The sequence below is a fragment of the Etheostoma cragini genome, chromosome 3 (assembly GCF_013103735.1).
Source record: "Etheostoma cragini isolate CJK2018 chromosome 3, CSU_Ecrag_1.0, whole genome shotgun sequence".
NCBI lineage: Eukaryota > Metazoa > Chordata > Actinopteri > Perciformes > Percidae > Etheostoma > Etheostoma cragini.
The window spans coordinates 3,572,490-3,589,189 of NC_048409.1; the positions used below are offsets into that span (position 1 = coordinate 3,572,490).

Here is a 16,700-nt window from a genome sequence, read left to right on the forward strand (position 1 = left end):
TATATATAAAAAAAAGCACACTTGTTAAAGGATTTTTGAGCTTTAGGCAAATAATTAGAAAAGTAGGGAGACTGTTTTACAACATGACAGTGATAAAATCATACAAAAAGGGGAGCGTTATGCCTGCATATTCATTCGCATTACACAAAGAACAAGTTAAACCACATTTTTTATTGACCTTTTTTTCCTCAACATATTCATATGCAGTTACATACAAATGTTAAAATACAAAAAACTGTTATCTTGGCATTGACTGTTCCAATGTTAGCTTTTGAGAGTGGCGAGTCTAACAACTGGCAAACCCAGTCAAAGTGGCACCGGCCTAGATACACTACCCGTGTAATGTTGCTACAACTGGTTTGGACTGCTAAATCAAGAATTTCTAAACACGGTTTAAAAATCCCAAAGCCACTTCAAGTAATGTACTAGCGGATAAAAACATTCAGTATTTAAAATCTGAGTGAGGATCTAAATGTTACAATTCAGGCCATACTTCTGCAGTAGTATCAAGGCTGTGCATCAGTAATTGACTTTTAAATGTGGCGACATCCAAAGCGTCCCCACTCGGAGAAGACGCACCAAAACAGCAGGTGTACTTCTATTGTTTATGATGTACAATCTACTCTTATGAAACACGGAGTTAACAATAACACAAACAAATGATATGATCTACAAATACTGCATAGTTTAATCAGTGCATTTGTATACGCATGTTTTCTAACATCAAGGGAAACTAAAGTTGAGGTCAATGTTTTTTTGGTGTTGTTATGCATCTATTTGGAAAGCGTAAACACTACATAAGAACCAGGTGTTGTTCCACCTTTCCTGAGCATGTCGTCTCATTCATCCTTTTGAACAGAATAACTGACCTAGTCAAAAGAATAAATGACCTAGTCAAGATAGGAATTCCTTATTATATATACTATCTATACATCTATAGGCTTTTAAAAAAAAATCTTGGTATTTACTGTACATGATGAATGTTAACTGCGTGGCCTTTCCTGTTGAACAAATTCGGCGCCAACAGCCAGAGTGCCAAGATTCGGTACTAAGCTTATACAATGCCTTTACTTGTGCTGCTTCATTCAAAAAGAAATTTAGAGTGACCGCCCTACCAGTACAATAGACCTCGAGCCCAGCATAGGGGACAGCGAGAGCTCAGACACCTGGTGTCTTCAGGAATAAGATAAGAGTGCTTAGCATAGCTGGGAGCCATTGATTTTCCCTAAGCTAGTAACCGGATGGCCCCGTTCTCAGAGCCCAGCAGCAGAAGCCTCTTGGTGGGCAGGACCGCCAGGCTGGTCAGAGTGCCTCGGAAGTTCTCCGAGCTCAGCTTTGTGCTGCTAACTGGGCTCAGAGAGATATCTGCCATGGAGTACACCCCGATCTTGTTTGCCACTGTTCCGGTCACAATCTCTGAGCCGTAAAGGTCAAAGGCGTGTATGGGGTCAGACTGCGATTTGTACTGGCGAAGAGGCTTGTGCTCCAAATCTTTCCACACAGCGAGTGTGTAGTCAGTGGAGGAGCTGATGACCAAGTTTCCTTCTGCAGCCTGAAAAATAAAAAACAGGGAAGGAAGTCACAGACTGCTGATGTCATATCCCAGTAAACTCTGCCAGTCTCCAAGACCCGGTTTCCAAGATTTGGGATTAAAGCTTTAGTGAGTCCCTTTTTGATTTAAATGAACGTCAGTTACATTCAAGCCAATGCCAAATGAGTTGCTACAAAGCTAAATAAGACTAAATAAACAGCTACACAACTCTGTATTCTCTCCAGTGAGTTTCACACGCAGACACTTAATTGGAGAGAATAAGCTCTTCTGAAGAGTCCATCATGTTTTTTATAAATCCTTTGTGTCCTCCTTGGCTACTAGCAGCTGTGTGGTGGAGGGGTGGGGGCAGAACGCGATCACGGAAGCCTTGTTTCATGTTGACACGCTGACAGTGTTGTCGTTATTACTTAGAATTCCTCATGGTGGAGACAGAAACTACGCACTATAGCTTTAAATACTATGCAATGCAATTCAAAATTCCTCCTTGAATCTAATATGACAAGAGAATGAGTGAACTAAATAGGATACTTTGAAAATAAAGACACCTCAAACAGCCTACTTATAGTATATCCTTTTCTTACTCATACTGTCTACAGTTACTGACACTCTAGCACATAGCATGGAATTTAATGAAACATTAAAACTTGTGTTCCTGTACCCATAAACCTACAACCTTTAGTTGGGATTCATTAGTTTGTTTGATAATCTTTATTTACTACACATATTTTACCTTTTTTTTTTCTTCTTCTTCAGCTTAATATGAAAACAGCCACTGGTTTGCTACACGTAAGAATTGAGTGGGAAGTCTGAGTAATATGAATGTGCCAATGGGAACCACTGTGGTCTTTCTAATGAGTAACCTGTGTCCATATTTGCCTAAACAGAGAGACAATCCTTGACCTAATCTGGGGTTAAATAAAGTTTGCTCATCCTTGCGTACTGTTGACAACAGACCTGCTGGGTACAACTTTCACCATCTATGCACGGCTTAGTATAGATCAACCACTACCATTAGGGAACGACAAAAATAAAAAGCCACTTGGCTGAAAGGTCTTCTTGAATATTTATCACTATCTAACGAAGAGTACAGCCACACCTTCTGGCTTGACTATGTGATGTGGTCAAAGAATACAATAACAAGCTCTTATAACTATTGTCGGCATTTTTGGGGGGGATAGTACTGATGTCATGCAATAGCTCAGTTTTTTTTTTTTTTTTACATACAGTATATGAAACTAAATTAAGACTAAATGAACACTACAGGCTGAATGTACCTTAAACAGAAATATTCCTCTTCCTGAAAATGGCAAACGTATTGCATTTAATAAAATGCTTGTTTTCATTAGGGGGAGGCAATGCGGGGTTTACAAACTATCAACGACACCCCTTTTACGCCAAGATCTGTCAACCTGAATCAAAAGCGGGTCATTTATTACAGTAAAATGATCCTATAACCCATGTAGGCCCTCCACCAGGTGTCATGGTCAGACATACGAGTGTAATGTGGGTTGCTCAGTGTCAACACAAGTGACAAGTGATTAACTGGCTGACATTATGTGGGTTGTGACTTCCACATCTGAACTCCGAAAAGTTCCCGCTGTTTACCAGGAAGCCTGACAGTCATCTACTACCCATTAGATTGGAATGCTGTTTTTTGATGCACCTAAACATTGACTAACACCAAATAAACAGAAAGATATGCTCTTTCTTACAGTAAAAGCCTACTGTACAGGCCTGTTATCAGTGATATAGTACTCAAGATCACTCTTGGTCTCCATACCAGTCTCAAGACTTTTTGAAGGTCTTGGTATTTACTCAGCCTTGTGTCTCGGTCTCATATGAAGAGGACTTTTTGCTTGTGCATTGTCGGATTTATGTGTTTACATTATTACTGTGATGGGATGTAAAACGTCCTGCAACCAACAGCTTGAATCATTTCTAATATAAATTTGTTAACGTTTGCCCTCTCTCCCCGCCCCCTTAACACACTCCCAGGAAAGTGAATGCAGGTCTGGCTGTCTGGGGAGATTTCAGCCAAATTGTGACTGAAGAAGTAATCAATTAATTTTATTTCCTGTGTTTTTTTTTTAAATGGGATCTTATGTTGTTTAGGGTCTTTATTTTGATCTTTATGTAAATATTTCCTATCTATTTGAGGAGTGCCTGTGGTTAGCATTTTCCACATTTTATTGTGCCATGTAGTGGTGGACTCGCACTGGTCTGGTTTTGGTCTAGACACGGTCTTGCCCTGCCTTGGTCCTGGTGTTGACTTGGTCTCAACCTCTCAAAGTCTTGGTCTTGTTACGGTGATGAACTGTTCTATTTGATGATATGCCCATCATCCAACCTCTCTCAAACCCATACAACCCTGCTATTATTTCAGAATTTTTACCACGCTTAGAAGTCAAAGTAAGGGATTCTTGTTGGAAAACTGGTCCACTTGTTCTTGACTACAAGCTTATCTGACAAAACAAAAAGTTTGAATACAGCATAGAGGGCAACCGGCCATTTATTTGTCACACTGCGTCCACCCCCACCCACGTCTTGAGTCAACAATTTGACCATTAATCCCACACATCAGCTGGTGTTGGGAAACATGTAAAATACTGGCGCAGGGTGTTAAGAAGGGTTCAAATTAGTGTTTGGCCACCATTTTATCGAAAGCGAGGCAGTCACCAACACACGTACAAAACTAGTTAGCATTCAGCCACTCTGAGGTTTTCATATTTTATTTCTTTCCTTCCTCCCTTCTTCTGAATTCTGCTACACATCCAGCAGTGGTTTTCTTATAGCCTAACCAACCACCTAATTGTCTATACCAGGGATCCTCAATGTTTTTTAAGCCAAAAACCTCCTTAACTAAGAGAGACAGCGCAGGGAATCCCCTACTACATATATTGTATAAAATGAAGTTGGATATTAAACTGGGCCTACAATAACATGTAAGGAGGCCTAAAACCTTTATAGTGTACATATCTTGTTAGTGCACAGAATACTAAGCAATCAAAATTGTGGGCATGATTTTGTAAATATTTTAATTCTCAACATAAATGTATCTTAACTGTATCTGTGGATGGCTACCTTAGTAACAGCGTTACCTATAGGAAAATAAGCCCATCATCAGTGGGATTTATATTTGCCAAAAATATAATTTATGTAAAGACTTTATTTTTTGATAAAACAACCAAAATGAACAATAATTTGGAGGGCCCCCTGCAGTGACTCTGAGGACCCCTCAGATCTCTGGTCTATACTATGCGCAATGGTTTTTAAGCCTCCAACATTGCCTTCCAGGCAGCTAACCCTAATCTAAACCTTTAACATAACCACCATTGCCGCTCTGTATGGAAGGATATGTTGGGGGCTTTAAACACCAAACACCCTAAACTATTCTGAAAGCACTCATTTACTTATGCATTCAACAAATATATTAAGAATAGTATAACTACCCCAGTTAGCAATTATTATAATTTGAAAACATGAAAAACATTTGCCTAATGTTCCCAAATAGTTGAAATTACTAACTATTTCAAATTAATGCTGTAAGAGACGCACTTTAGGGATGCACTGCTCCCTACAGGTTTGTCCACGTAGTTGCAACGTCTAAGGTTCAGGTCTAGCCAGGTACCTGTAGTTAGATTCCTGCAGTTCCTTCGTCTTTACTGTCTGCTATTTAAATAAAAGGCCAAATTAAAAGCAGTGCACTTTTTTTTTGCATATATTGTTGTATACAGTCCAACCATGGAATCTGTTTTACTGTCAATGATACAACATTTTCCAGTCGTCCACTGACTGCAAATTTATTCAACACCACTGACTCCTGACTAAGATGTTACAAGGAGGCAACCCACCTTCATTTGAAGGATATCTCCTTCATGAGCTGGCCAGCCCTTCAGAATAAGTCCTGTGCGTGCATCTAGCAGAACAATGAAGCCGGACGAGAAACCTGCCGCCACAGTACGCCCTGAAGGGCTCACTGCCAGGTAGCGGATGAGCCCAGCACTCACATTGTTGTATGCCAGTCGAAATTCATGCTGGGGACACAGGGGAATTGGTCACTGTCAAGTCTGAAACTATTTTGGAGAAGTGTAAAAGGTGCTAACATTTGAAAATATAATTGAGGAATATTGTGTGGCAAAATCAGCTAGCTAAATGTAATCTGCTACCTGCAATCCAGGTTTGCGAGGGTCGATGAAGCGGAGAATAGAATCTGCACTGCCAAACACAACACTGCATTGTGGTGCTGGCATGGTGGTGACAGCTGTAATGGGATTCTTCCCATCCACGGCTTCATACGAGCGGATCTGCTTGCCTAAGGAAAACAGATCAAGTGTTATATAGAATAGTAAAGTTATTTGCACTCCAGTCGAGTCTTATGTCCTCATGACCACATGAAAAAAATTACTTGATGCATTTTAGATGCAGAGTTCTAATAATAAGCAGAAATGCATGGTCTCTCGTACCTGTATACTGGTCCCACAGGTGCACATTCCCATCGCAGCTGACTATGTCCTGTGAAGCCTCTAGCTGTCCAACATAAAATATTGACTTTCGATGGTCAGAATACGTCAGCCTGGGCTCCACCTCCTGTGTTCCATCACCATGGTTATAGAGAGGCCAAAGCTTCACTGTCTTGTCTTTACTACCAGAGAGGAAGTAATCCTCTCCTGCCAGAGGTGCCAAACACTTTGTGGTGCCTGAGTGACCCAGGAAACTCTGCAGTCGGATCTGGTGAAAGTGAAAATGTGGATCCTGCTGGTTGAGGCCAATCTCATACTGCCAGTAGGCAAGCCAATTGCCCTGCAGGGAACGGCCACTGCGAGGGAGCTCCTGCTTTAGGACACTGTCCTCCGGGGTGGTACCGGTCACCCATGAGGAGGAGAAGGAAGCTGTGCCTACTGATGGAGCGGTGAAGGTGGAGGCAGTGGTAATGACTGGGGTGGTATGACTGGAGCGTCCCCAAGAGCTGGCCAAGCCCAGGGTCGGGCTGCCATCATAATCAGCGTCCCGGGACACTTGGATGCGGTTTCCTACCAGGTGGCTCCCAAACGTGCCCGACTCAGGGAGGGAATCCCCTAGCAAGGTGGAGCTAGTCGAGGGTGCAGGGAATGGGCTGCAACCCACATGCCTGCCAAAACCAGAGGGACCCGTAGAAGTAGGAGGTAACTCCACCCTTGATGCTGTTGTGAGGTTTGTCTCTGTACTCCCCTGACGCAAACTCTGATGGTAGGACTGGGCCAACTGCCAGACCAGCTCATGGTTGGGAACCAGCTTCCGAATAGCCACGTCACCTACAGAAATCACAAAACAGCACTGATTAAGAACACTTAAGTGTAAAAATATATTTGATTTCAGCAGAGTATACTGCCTTCTTCCTGCTGGATAGGGCATTTTGAGTTTGGCCATTTCCTACCAATGAGGCAGTAGAAGGGGATGTATGAGGAATGGGCCATCTCAGAGTTGAACACAGTATGTAGCTCCTCCAATATACCCAACTCATATGTAACAGTCGACTCTTCCGGTGTGAAGATGTCCACAACCGTGACCTCCCCGACAACTCTGCGAGGAGCGCTGTCCAGCTACAGTGTAAAAGAGACAGTCAACACGTGTGTATTTCCAATTCCATTCTCAAAAGACATAGGTGTAACTACATGGAGAAAATTAAAAATGATCTGATGGAACAAGAAGAACCATCCTGCCATGCTCACAAATGCAAGTTCTCTTTCAGTTGCTCTGTCTGTCAGACAGTTTGTATTCCAAGTTTCTGCCTCGTTTTTATTTTCATCCATATTTCCATCTGGCTTTCTGTCATCTGTTTTTGTAAAGCTCTTTGTGACAGATCTGCTTATTGAAAGCCTTCTACAAATAAACATGCTTGTCAGTCTTTGTCTGTGTGTGTGTGTGAATACCTGGGGCTGCAGAGAATGCAGCAGAGAGAAAACAGCAAAGAACCGACGCAGAGTGTCAGCCATATGCTGTTGCACCATCTCCCTCCCAATGCGCAGACAGATGAGAGCCATCAGGCTGAGTGTCTTGAGACAGACAACAGTGCGCGTCTGCACCCCGCTGGGGAACCTGAGTACAGCAGAATAAGTACAACCAAGCAGAGGATGAATGACAGATGTACTGTGGCAAGTTTTCTGATTGTACTCTATTTCGACACAAAAAAGACAGTATATTACCAGCCAACATTCTGTGTTCAAATAAGTATGCATCATCAATTATTTCCCTTAACATACATCTAGAGTATTTGCGTCATTGTATGCGTGTTATTTACCCCATACGGGGGGTGGTGAGCAAGTCCAGTAGTGGCAGAAGCACATCCTGGTTGATTTTCAAAAGCATGTCCATTAGAGTGGTATCCGAGAGAAAGACAATGATCTCCTGTGTAAGTGCAACCGCTCCAAGCAGACTGGCCTCCTTACGCGTGTTAAGACGCTGCGAAGAAGGTGGAGAAACCTGGAAAAAAGACATATTTGTGAAATTAAATTAAAATTAAAATTTGATCCATATTTCATTTTACCACAAAACAGCAAATCAGCTTTAAAGGCCAAAGGAGGTTTTACTGTATGTGTGCTAGTGTACATTCTCCTTACCAGATATCCTATATAAGGCAGGTACTGGTAAGTGAGTACAGGCTCTCCATAAAGTTGAGCTATGTAGATGAGACAGTCCAACACAGGCCCTGCTGTCTGGTCACCAAGAACAGGTTTCTTCTCATAAACACTGCCCATTCCCACACTCTCCAGACTGCTCTGCTCAGATGCAACGGTCACAAACTGGTGTTTCTCAAGCCCTACAGGCAGAGAACATGAGGAGAACAGGTTAAGAAAACACAAGCAGTAACACATGGCACCACTTTGAAATACTAGGACAGTTTGCTCAATGTTAATGCTAAAAGAAAATCATGTATATATAGAAGACTATCAGTCTGGCGAGGTACAGCCATCTTCTGGATCTGTTAGCGGATCTGTTAGCGGGGGGGGGGGGTGTGTGTGTGTGTGTGTGTGTGTGTGTGTGTGTATATATATATATATATATATATATATATATATATATATATGTTTTTTATGTTGTACATTTCCATACCAATGTAACAATTTGTGAGCAATCGCAGCAAATTTCTGGCCACGTATCGAGCCGTCACTGTTGGTCCAAGCTTTGCTGACAGCCACCGAACTGTTTTACAAACTGTATCTGTGTGTGGAGGAGACATGATTAAAATGTTTAGACATTTTCAGTTAATTAACAAATTAACATCCACCTCAATTATTCACTCACCTAGAAGAATCTTTTGCTCTTTCTCCCGAGACTCTTCTGATGGATCATGGTCATCCTCTTCCTGCTCTCCCACAATGCCTTTATCAGTCTCTTCCAGTGCCATTCCATTCATAAACTCACCCTCCAAAGTGGCAACTGTGGCGCCTGAAGTGTCTGTGCAGCCAGAGAGCTCCAGGTTGGCAACAGTAGGGTCATCTGTCCCCTCTTTACCCTCATTAGTCACAGTCATCTCTTCTTCCTCCAGTTCTCCTCCCTCCTCTCCCTCACTAGCGTGTTTCAGGTCCAGGCTGCTGTCAGCTGATTTGAGACTAGCTCGATCCCGCATTGAGTCTCCATCACCCAGTGAGAGCTCGCTTGTGCTGCTTTTGTCACTTAGTTTCCCCACACTTAGAGACTCCTGGTCTTGATCCTTGGCTGCAGAGTTCTGAATCTGCCGTTTCCCAGCAGCCACCCCAGCTCCCCCGTTGACATAGAACTCATCCTGAAAGTCCTCAGCCTCTGAAAGAAAAACCTGGTCATTGAGACTGATGCCAGAAGAGTAATCAACCATCCCCGACTCCCCCACCACGCCAACTCCTCCACTGGCACCACCGCCACCTCCCATTTTCCCGCTAACAGATCCAGAAGATGGCTGTACCTCGCCACACTGATAGTCTTCTTCCTCTTCCAAGTTACATGTGGCACTCCTCAACCCTTTGCCAGCTTCTCCGCCCGAGCCTGAGATGCAGCTTTCAAAGCCAGTGATGACCTGCAGCACGTGGGGGAGTAAGCTGGACAGAAAGGCCTGTAGGCCGAGCCTCACAATCAGCTGCAAAATAAAACAGTCAGTGTAGAGATAGAAACGTCCCCGTAGGCAGTGAGGGTTTTCATAAACGTTGATCAGTGGCTTCAGTAGGTACTTGTTTGCATTTCTGGGACCCAGTACTCTAGAAATGGGCTCGAAAAGGTACCAAGTAGCATAGACAGCAGTGGACTCCTCAAGCATGAGGGCCAGAATGAAGGGCAAGAGAATTTCGAGACCCTCAGCTGTGATGTTACCCCGCAACAGTGTCTCCAGCTGCTGCCACAAGTTAAAGACAACATCTCTTCCTAGAAGACTACATGTGGTCTCCATCTTGGCGTGATAGGAAAAGATAAAATTATGAAGTGCTGCAAAATAGGAAGGGAAAGGAAAGGGGGTGATGACTGAGTTCAATAATTGGCAGGGGTTTGGGGGAGGGAGACCATCACTGATGGGTTCATATTTGAAAAGAAGTGGATGTGGGCAATCTGGTACTTCTTTCTGTGCTGTTCCAGAGTGCTTTTCTATTAGTAGCAGTGTCTCAAGAGCATGATGCAAAGAAAGTGGCACATCACGGAGGCTGGCAGAACATAGCTTCATTACAGCTTGGAAACGCTGTCTCAGGGGGGTGCCTGGTTTCAGTCCTCTCAGTTTAGAGGAGTGGAATATCTCAGCAATGAGAACACCAAAGGCCTGCATGTCTCTTTGGTAGAGCTGTGCAAGAGAGGGTAGCAATTCAACTATGACATCATCATTCATGCAGTCAGCAGATCCTGCAGGATGCCATACATCAGCGTGCAGACTCTTTACCAGGAAATTATTTAACTTCTCCAGCTCTTCCAACGGCTGCAATGGGTTGAAGCCTTCAGGGAGGACGATCTTGATTTCTTCTGCATTCGTGGCAGTAACACTACCCTCCCCTTGTTTTTTGTTTATCGGCCCACCTCTTTGTAACATGGCACTGCGTAAACCAGGACTTAAGCCGCTGGTGAAATCACCAGGGAATGAACTCGGGGACTGAGATACAATAAGTGCTGTGTGCTCTCCTCCCATTTTTACTCCAGCTGTACTGATGCTTGGCATTGGCACAGAGCAGGGCGCAGAACTGGCTGAGCCGGCAGATGCTAATGAGTCCAGAGCTTCCATACCTTGTTCAAGCTCTTCATCTCTGTCTACCATGGTCCAGCCACTGGACTCACACCCTGTGGACTCTGGCACCATTCCATCCACAGTGTCAGCCCCACTGTTGATTTGAGGGATGTGTAGAGAAGGCACATTAAGAGCAGCAAGGCCAAGGAGAGGAGGTTCTGCTGGGGCGTACTGGGAAGGTGATAAGCGGGGTGGGTGGGGCTGGTCAAACAGCTGAACTACACCATAGGTAGAAAGATTGGTGTGATTGTCCACCAAGTGGAGGCACACGTTCTTGGCTTTGACAGCTTCTTTACCAGACAGCTTATAACCAAATGTGAGGTCTATCCAGTGATGCAAGTGCTGGGACACTTCTTTGCTCTCAAGAAGGTGGCGATGGACCTCAATAAACTCCTCGCACGACTTGCACCAGGAAGGCACATCCAGGTCTGGCATGTCGGGGTGGATTGAGCGGAAAATAGAGGGATCTGTGTAGAACTCTGGAATGCACTCGTCAGGGGTCCAGCTCTGCACGCGCTCCATACTGGCTGGGTATTCGTTTGGCTCCCACTGGGATCTAACGTGGCTGCACAACACTGACTTGGGTGTCTGCCGAGCTTTGTAGACATAGTAGGTGATGTCTGAGAGCACATCAGATATGTGGTGAGGTACATGGAGATGATCCGACTGTCCAGCACCACCGGCCCCTACGGAGCCACCAAGGTCTCCACCTACACCACTTCCACCAACACCATTACCGACTGCAGCAGCCAAAGCCTCTTTAGTCATCTCATATGTGAAGTCCAGCTGCTTATCCCCTTTGTTTAGCCTGAACTTTGACCTCCTGAGGTCTCGGAATTTTCCAAATGGCACAGTAAAATCAACCACCCAAGGCAGCACGGGATGATAATTAGGGTCCCCTTCCCGCCGTCCTGCTAACCTGTTGAGTTCCATCAAGTAGCGGAAGTTACTGACTCGTCCATGGACCCAGTCCAGAACCAATTTCTTAAGCTCATCAAAGCAGTCTTTGCAAAGTCTTTTGTTCTCTTGGCTCACACATGAATTGTTCCTTGGCAGGACACGTTTTGGCATTTGTCTGCCTGTAATATTGCTGTTTGCATCCAATTCCATCCCCAGTTCCTCGTAATGGGCTAGGTTGAGCTTGAGGCGGCTGCAAAGCTGCTCATCGACAGCTATGTCCTGAAGGGAGAGCTCTCCACAAGACAGACCTGCTGCATGACAACCCTGCAGAGCTATCAGTAACTGGTAGAGAATGAACAACACTTTGGCATGGCTGTTAGCAAGCTTGGCTGGGCTGAAGGACACAATATCATGGAGTGAATACTGAGTGTAAGGCAGAATCACGTAGAGCATTTCTGCTGTCTCCAGCAGACATTCTGCAGGCAGAACATTGGGACACAGATGGTCTGACTGGGACTTGGAAGAACAAGAGGAGTTGGTTGGCAAAAAGATTTCTTTATCCTTCTCTCTGGCCGGAGAAAGGGATGGTGACAATCTTTCAGAGGAGATGAAGGTGGACTTGAAGAGCTTCTGTAAAGCATTACGCACTGCATCTACAGCTGCAATATGCATCTGCTCATTGGCTCCGGCATATGCCTGCACAAGTTTGTAATGAGCATCATGCCACAGATTCCTGAAAAAGAGAGAAAAGACAAAGTTGAATTATTACAAATATATTAGATATAATGTACATATACTCATACATAAATCTCACACTCAGACAAGACATTTAACGGACATCTATCCTGATAATTCAAAAAGTTAAGAAGATAGTTAATAATAATTTGTACAAACTCTAAAGCAATTCACAAAGGCAAGCCCGTTTTAAGTGACATTCTAGGTACCCTGATTTTAGGGGTTGCAATTTACAATTATTTTCATAACAGATTATCTTTTTTCTTTTTAAATCAATCATGTACTTATAAAGTGTAAGAAAGTAGTAAGATTGCCTAAAGACCGTAAAGTGATACATTTTTATCTCAATATAAAATTTATAAAAGCAGTAAAGCAGCATTTTTGCTGGATAGATAACTTTTACAAGCAATCCTTTTTAAAAAATAGTTGCAGATCAAAGATCTGTCAATCAGTTTATCGATTAATCAATTCATTGTTTTAGCTCTACCTAAAATCATTGCAGTAACGCTTTTTTTTTTATTAATTGAAATAACATTCAATTGACATTGGAATGAGATTTTTGTTGTTATTTGATTGAGTTTTACCACAGACATAAGGTTGCATGCATAGCCATCAAAGTTTGTATAGTACCTGACATTATGTTGTGACACACACTGCATGGTTGTGACATAAGAATCCAGTGACATGAATTCCATTTGTTGATGACATGGGTCTCTGGCCAATCTGTAGCTCAGCTTGCTTTTTCTCAGACCCTGAACGCAGACTCGTGTCCAGCCAGGAGGCAGCTTTGCCTGGGAACACTGAAGGTAGGTGCGAATTTCTGCCTCGCTGATGCTGTCAAAGCGGGCACAACGCATGATCCTCCTCTCCCTCAGGCCCAACACCCAGCGCGTTGGAACAAGGGCTATGACCTCCCCGGGACGAGGACCTGGCCCTTGCTGCCGCCGGTCAACCCCCAAGTCTTTCTCAACTGTATGCATCAGCCAATCCATGGTGAGTCTCCAATGCTTGTTAAGAGTTGCACAATGTCCCGCCACGTGTGCCTTGCTGTCTTCCACAAGGAGGGCTTTCAGACATTCATGGAGGAAGAAATCACAGTCATCAAAGGCAGACCTCCTCTTCCTCTGAAGACATGATTGAAAAGCATAAATGGATAATTAAATCAGCTTCTTTTGTAGGTCATTAACAGTAATGTTGCTGGGATGAGAGAATCTTTGACAGGAGAAAAGCAGGCTGCTGCAATGAAGGAGTTATGTGACGATGGGGAATGCACACGACTAACTCTGCTCACATGACTCCTTCCGCCCCATCAGCATTTTAGGTGGCAAGTTTACTAAAAAGTTTCAAGTTAAGTGATATAAACAGCAACTTTACCACAAGCAAACTATTATTCAATGGTTTACTAAATATATAACTCACTTTACGAAGTTTCCAAGACGGTAGCTAATACAGTACCAGTAGTTTAAAGTTTTCACTGATATGTATTACGTTAGCTAGGCTGCTAACGTTAGCTGTCTAGACTAGATAGCTAACATCCAAAAAAGCCCAATTTCAACCGAGACTATAAAAATTCCAAGCTTAAAAACGACGCGTGTTAACGTTTTGACAACATCTTTCACGTTATAGGCCTACTTATCGGAAGAGAGAAAGTGAGTTGGAGAAAACCGCTTAAGGGGAAGTAACGACAACTTGACAGTTAGCTTAGCTAGCTTATCGAAGTGGCCAATTTTACGATACCTCACTCAAGCAAACAGAAAGCCCACATAATGTTACTAGTATCAGTGGCACAAAGCAAAACAACAGCAGCCATACTGGTTAAACTTCACTGGAATTACAGAACAACAGCGCTCACTTCTCAGTATTTTGCTTACCTCTCACCACTTGTAGCAGTTGACAGCTAGCTAGCCTTAAGCTAACGGTGCACCACCGGTGTCACGCATGATGAGTTTGTGACGTTACCACGGTAACTATACAAAACGAGGACATAGAGCGGGGCCACATTTGCTCCTTCCCTTTTTCCTAAAGTTTACTGATGCATGTCAGCAGACGAACGACAGTCAGTCAGCCGATAGTGTTTTGTTCTGGGCTAGTTGTTGGAGCCATGTTTAAGAAGAGACACCTCACGTGACACAACATCAGCCCCATCTCATGTGACCGCTGCTGCCCTTCTTTGAGTTTAACGGCAGCTGGCTTCCGTATTAGTATTGCATTACTGCCATCTTCTGGAATTAGGGAACTCCTACACTGTCCGGTTTGGCAGATGTTTCAGCCATACTCTCCATAAAGTCAAGATAAAGCATAAAGTCCCAAAACTGCACTGGAAAAAGAGCAATAGGCAACCTTTAATGAGGGATGGCAGTGGTGTCATTGTCCCCGTTGGGAGACTTACTGTTCTGTCTGTATTTTGGACGTTGGTGTGAGGAGGACAATTTAACATTTTTGTACTAGAATTATAAAATCAAGTGCTTTTTCAGTCCAGTAGACTGTGTGCAGCAATACAAATTTAAGCAAGGTGAACAAACATAAATGCATCTTTTTAGATGAAACTGAAAGACTTCCTCTGTGGACATAATTTGAGCTTGGAAAAAAACTATTATTATGCAATTCATTGCAATATGTTTAAAATCACAATAATATGGTATTATGACATAAGTATCATGGTCGTATTCTCTTGTGGGCCTTCTGGTCATTTGCACCTCTAGGAATTACTATATTCTTTTATGATGTGCAATATATATTTATTTATTTGTTATTTAGTAGGCTACTTAACCATTTCATGCCATTACAGTGCACTATTCTTTTATTTGTTGTTAATGCTTAATTAATTTTCACACAATGTGTATAAAAAGCAATTTTATACATGTATGTATACATGTAAAAAATTATACATGTATGTGCACCAGCCCCCCCCCCCCCCCCCCCCCCCCCCCCCCCCCCCCCCCCCCCCCCCCCCCCCCCCCCCCCCCCCCTTTTATTCTCTGCACTATTCATATTTTATGTTTTTTATATTTGATATTCTTATGTTTTATAATTTTATTTTTCGGGTTGTTTCAATCTCATTGCACAGGTACTGCCCTTGTGTATAATGACAATAAAGACATTCTGTTCTATTCTATGATGCACAATAATATATATTGGACAAAAGTATTTACTAGTGTGGAAACACAGGGTGGTCATGGTTGAATAAGGATATGTCTATACTTTCGTCTCTGTACAAAATACTAAATAGCTCTATCTGTTTGGGTTAAAACAATTATTCAAATAAAACAGTCTGAGGAGGACAAATCCCTCTTTAGTTAAACAGAGCTCATACTGTGTTGAGGGATAGTGAATAGACATTGCTTTGATTGAAATAATCACAAACCAAAACAGTGGGTTGATGTGAACTGATGCACACGGCAAATCTCTGACGTAAGCAACGGTATTTTGACAGTACACGGAGTTAATTGGTGCAAACCAGTGTTTTATTACAATATACAGAAAATCTGTGTGGTTAGCAGGTGGCACCTTGTACATGGGTCGGACAGTGTGTGAATGGTGAATGGTTCTTGGAATATGGAAAAGCGCTTTGAGTAGTGGTGAAGACTAGAAAAATGCAGTATGAGAACAGTTCATTTACATTCAGGGGACATGTTTGTGTGCAAACTTTAGTCCACTGGTTTTAATCCAGACCTGCTTTGGTGCATAACTTTTTGATATTAATGAACGTCCGTTACATTCAAGCCCTTGCCAAATGAGTTGCTACAAAGCTAATTGAGACTAAAATACAACTTTCTCTGTATTTCTCAGTGTGTGCAAAAGAATGTGCAGTCCGGTGACTTTCCCGTGCAGAGTGAAGATAAGGACCTCTTCTGAAGAGTCCATCATGTTGTTTTAATCCTCAGTGTCATCCTTGGCTACTAGCAACTAGGTAGAGGAAAGGGCGTCGCATGTTGATGAAAGGCTTGTTTCAGAGTTGAGCTAAGTTACAGTGTTGAAATGAAGCACACCGGCTCTTTAGGGGTCTTGACAGCAACAGACACGGGTATGGAGGTGGAAAATAACTGTTTCTGAAAGAACTGTTGTTGCATGTTACAAATGGCAGATTGATCAAACCAGTACAATTGAACACAGAAACACTGTGGCTTGTCATAGTTCTCATCGCCTTAGAAAAAGATATCGAGCAAATGTGTGTAAGTGAGTAAGAGAGGAAAATGGTTCCAGTCCAAAGCCTTTTTTCAGTTGTTTCCAATTACTGTCAGCAGTGACCTGGAACAAGAAAGAGCTCATGGAGGCATGGGCTTTTGGGACCTTTAAATGAAC

The 16,700-nt window shown here is 43.1% G+C and overlaps 1 protein-coding gene across 1 annotated transcript; it reads right to left on the minus strand.

Moving 5' to 3' along the window:
* Window positions 1-152: 152 nt before the first annotated feature.
* On the minus strand, window positions 153-14,529 carry wdr81 (WD repeat domain 81). Its single transcript, XM_034866616.1, has 12 exons — window positions 14,270-14,529; window positions 13,029-13,522; window positions 8,834-12,396; window positions 8,642-8,749; window positions 8,149-8,348; window positions 7,830-8,011; window positions 7,462-7,627; window positions 6,966-7,131; window positions 6,016-6,843; window positions 5,719-5,864; window positions 5,404-5,586; window positions 153-1,552 (listed from the first exon to the last, which is right to left on the minus strand). Exons 2-12 carry the CDS (start codon window positions 13,388-13,390, stop codon window positions 1,226-1,228), a joined length of 6,231 nt encoding a protein of 2,076 aa, XP_034722507.1. The 5' UTR covers window positions 13,391-13,522; window positions 14,270-14,529; the 3' UTR covers window positions 153-1,225.
* Window positions 14,530-16,700: the final 2,171 nt, after the last annotated feature.

Coding starts and splice junctions, on each gene's coding strand:
- wdr81 (XM_034866616.1), bottom strand. CDS start 13,390: ATGGATTGGCTGATGCATACAGTTGAGAAAGACTTGGGGGTTGACCGG. Junction 7,132..7,461: donor TGCATTCTCTGCAGCCCCAG/GTATTCACACAC, acceptor TTTACACTGTAG/CTGGACAGCGCTCCTCGCAG. Junction 5,865..6,015: donor CCTGTGGGACCAGTATACAG/GTACGAGAGACC, acceptor TGTTTTCCTTAG/GCAAGCAGATCCGCTCGTAT.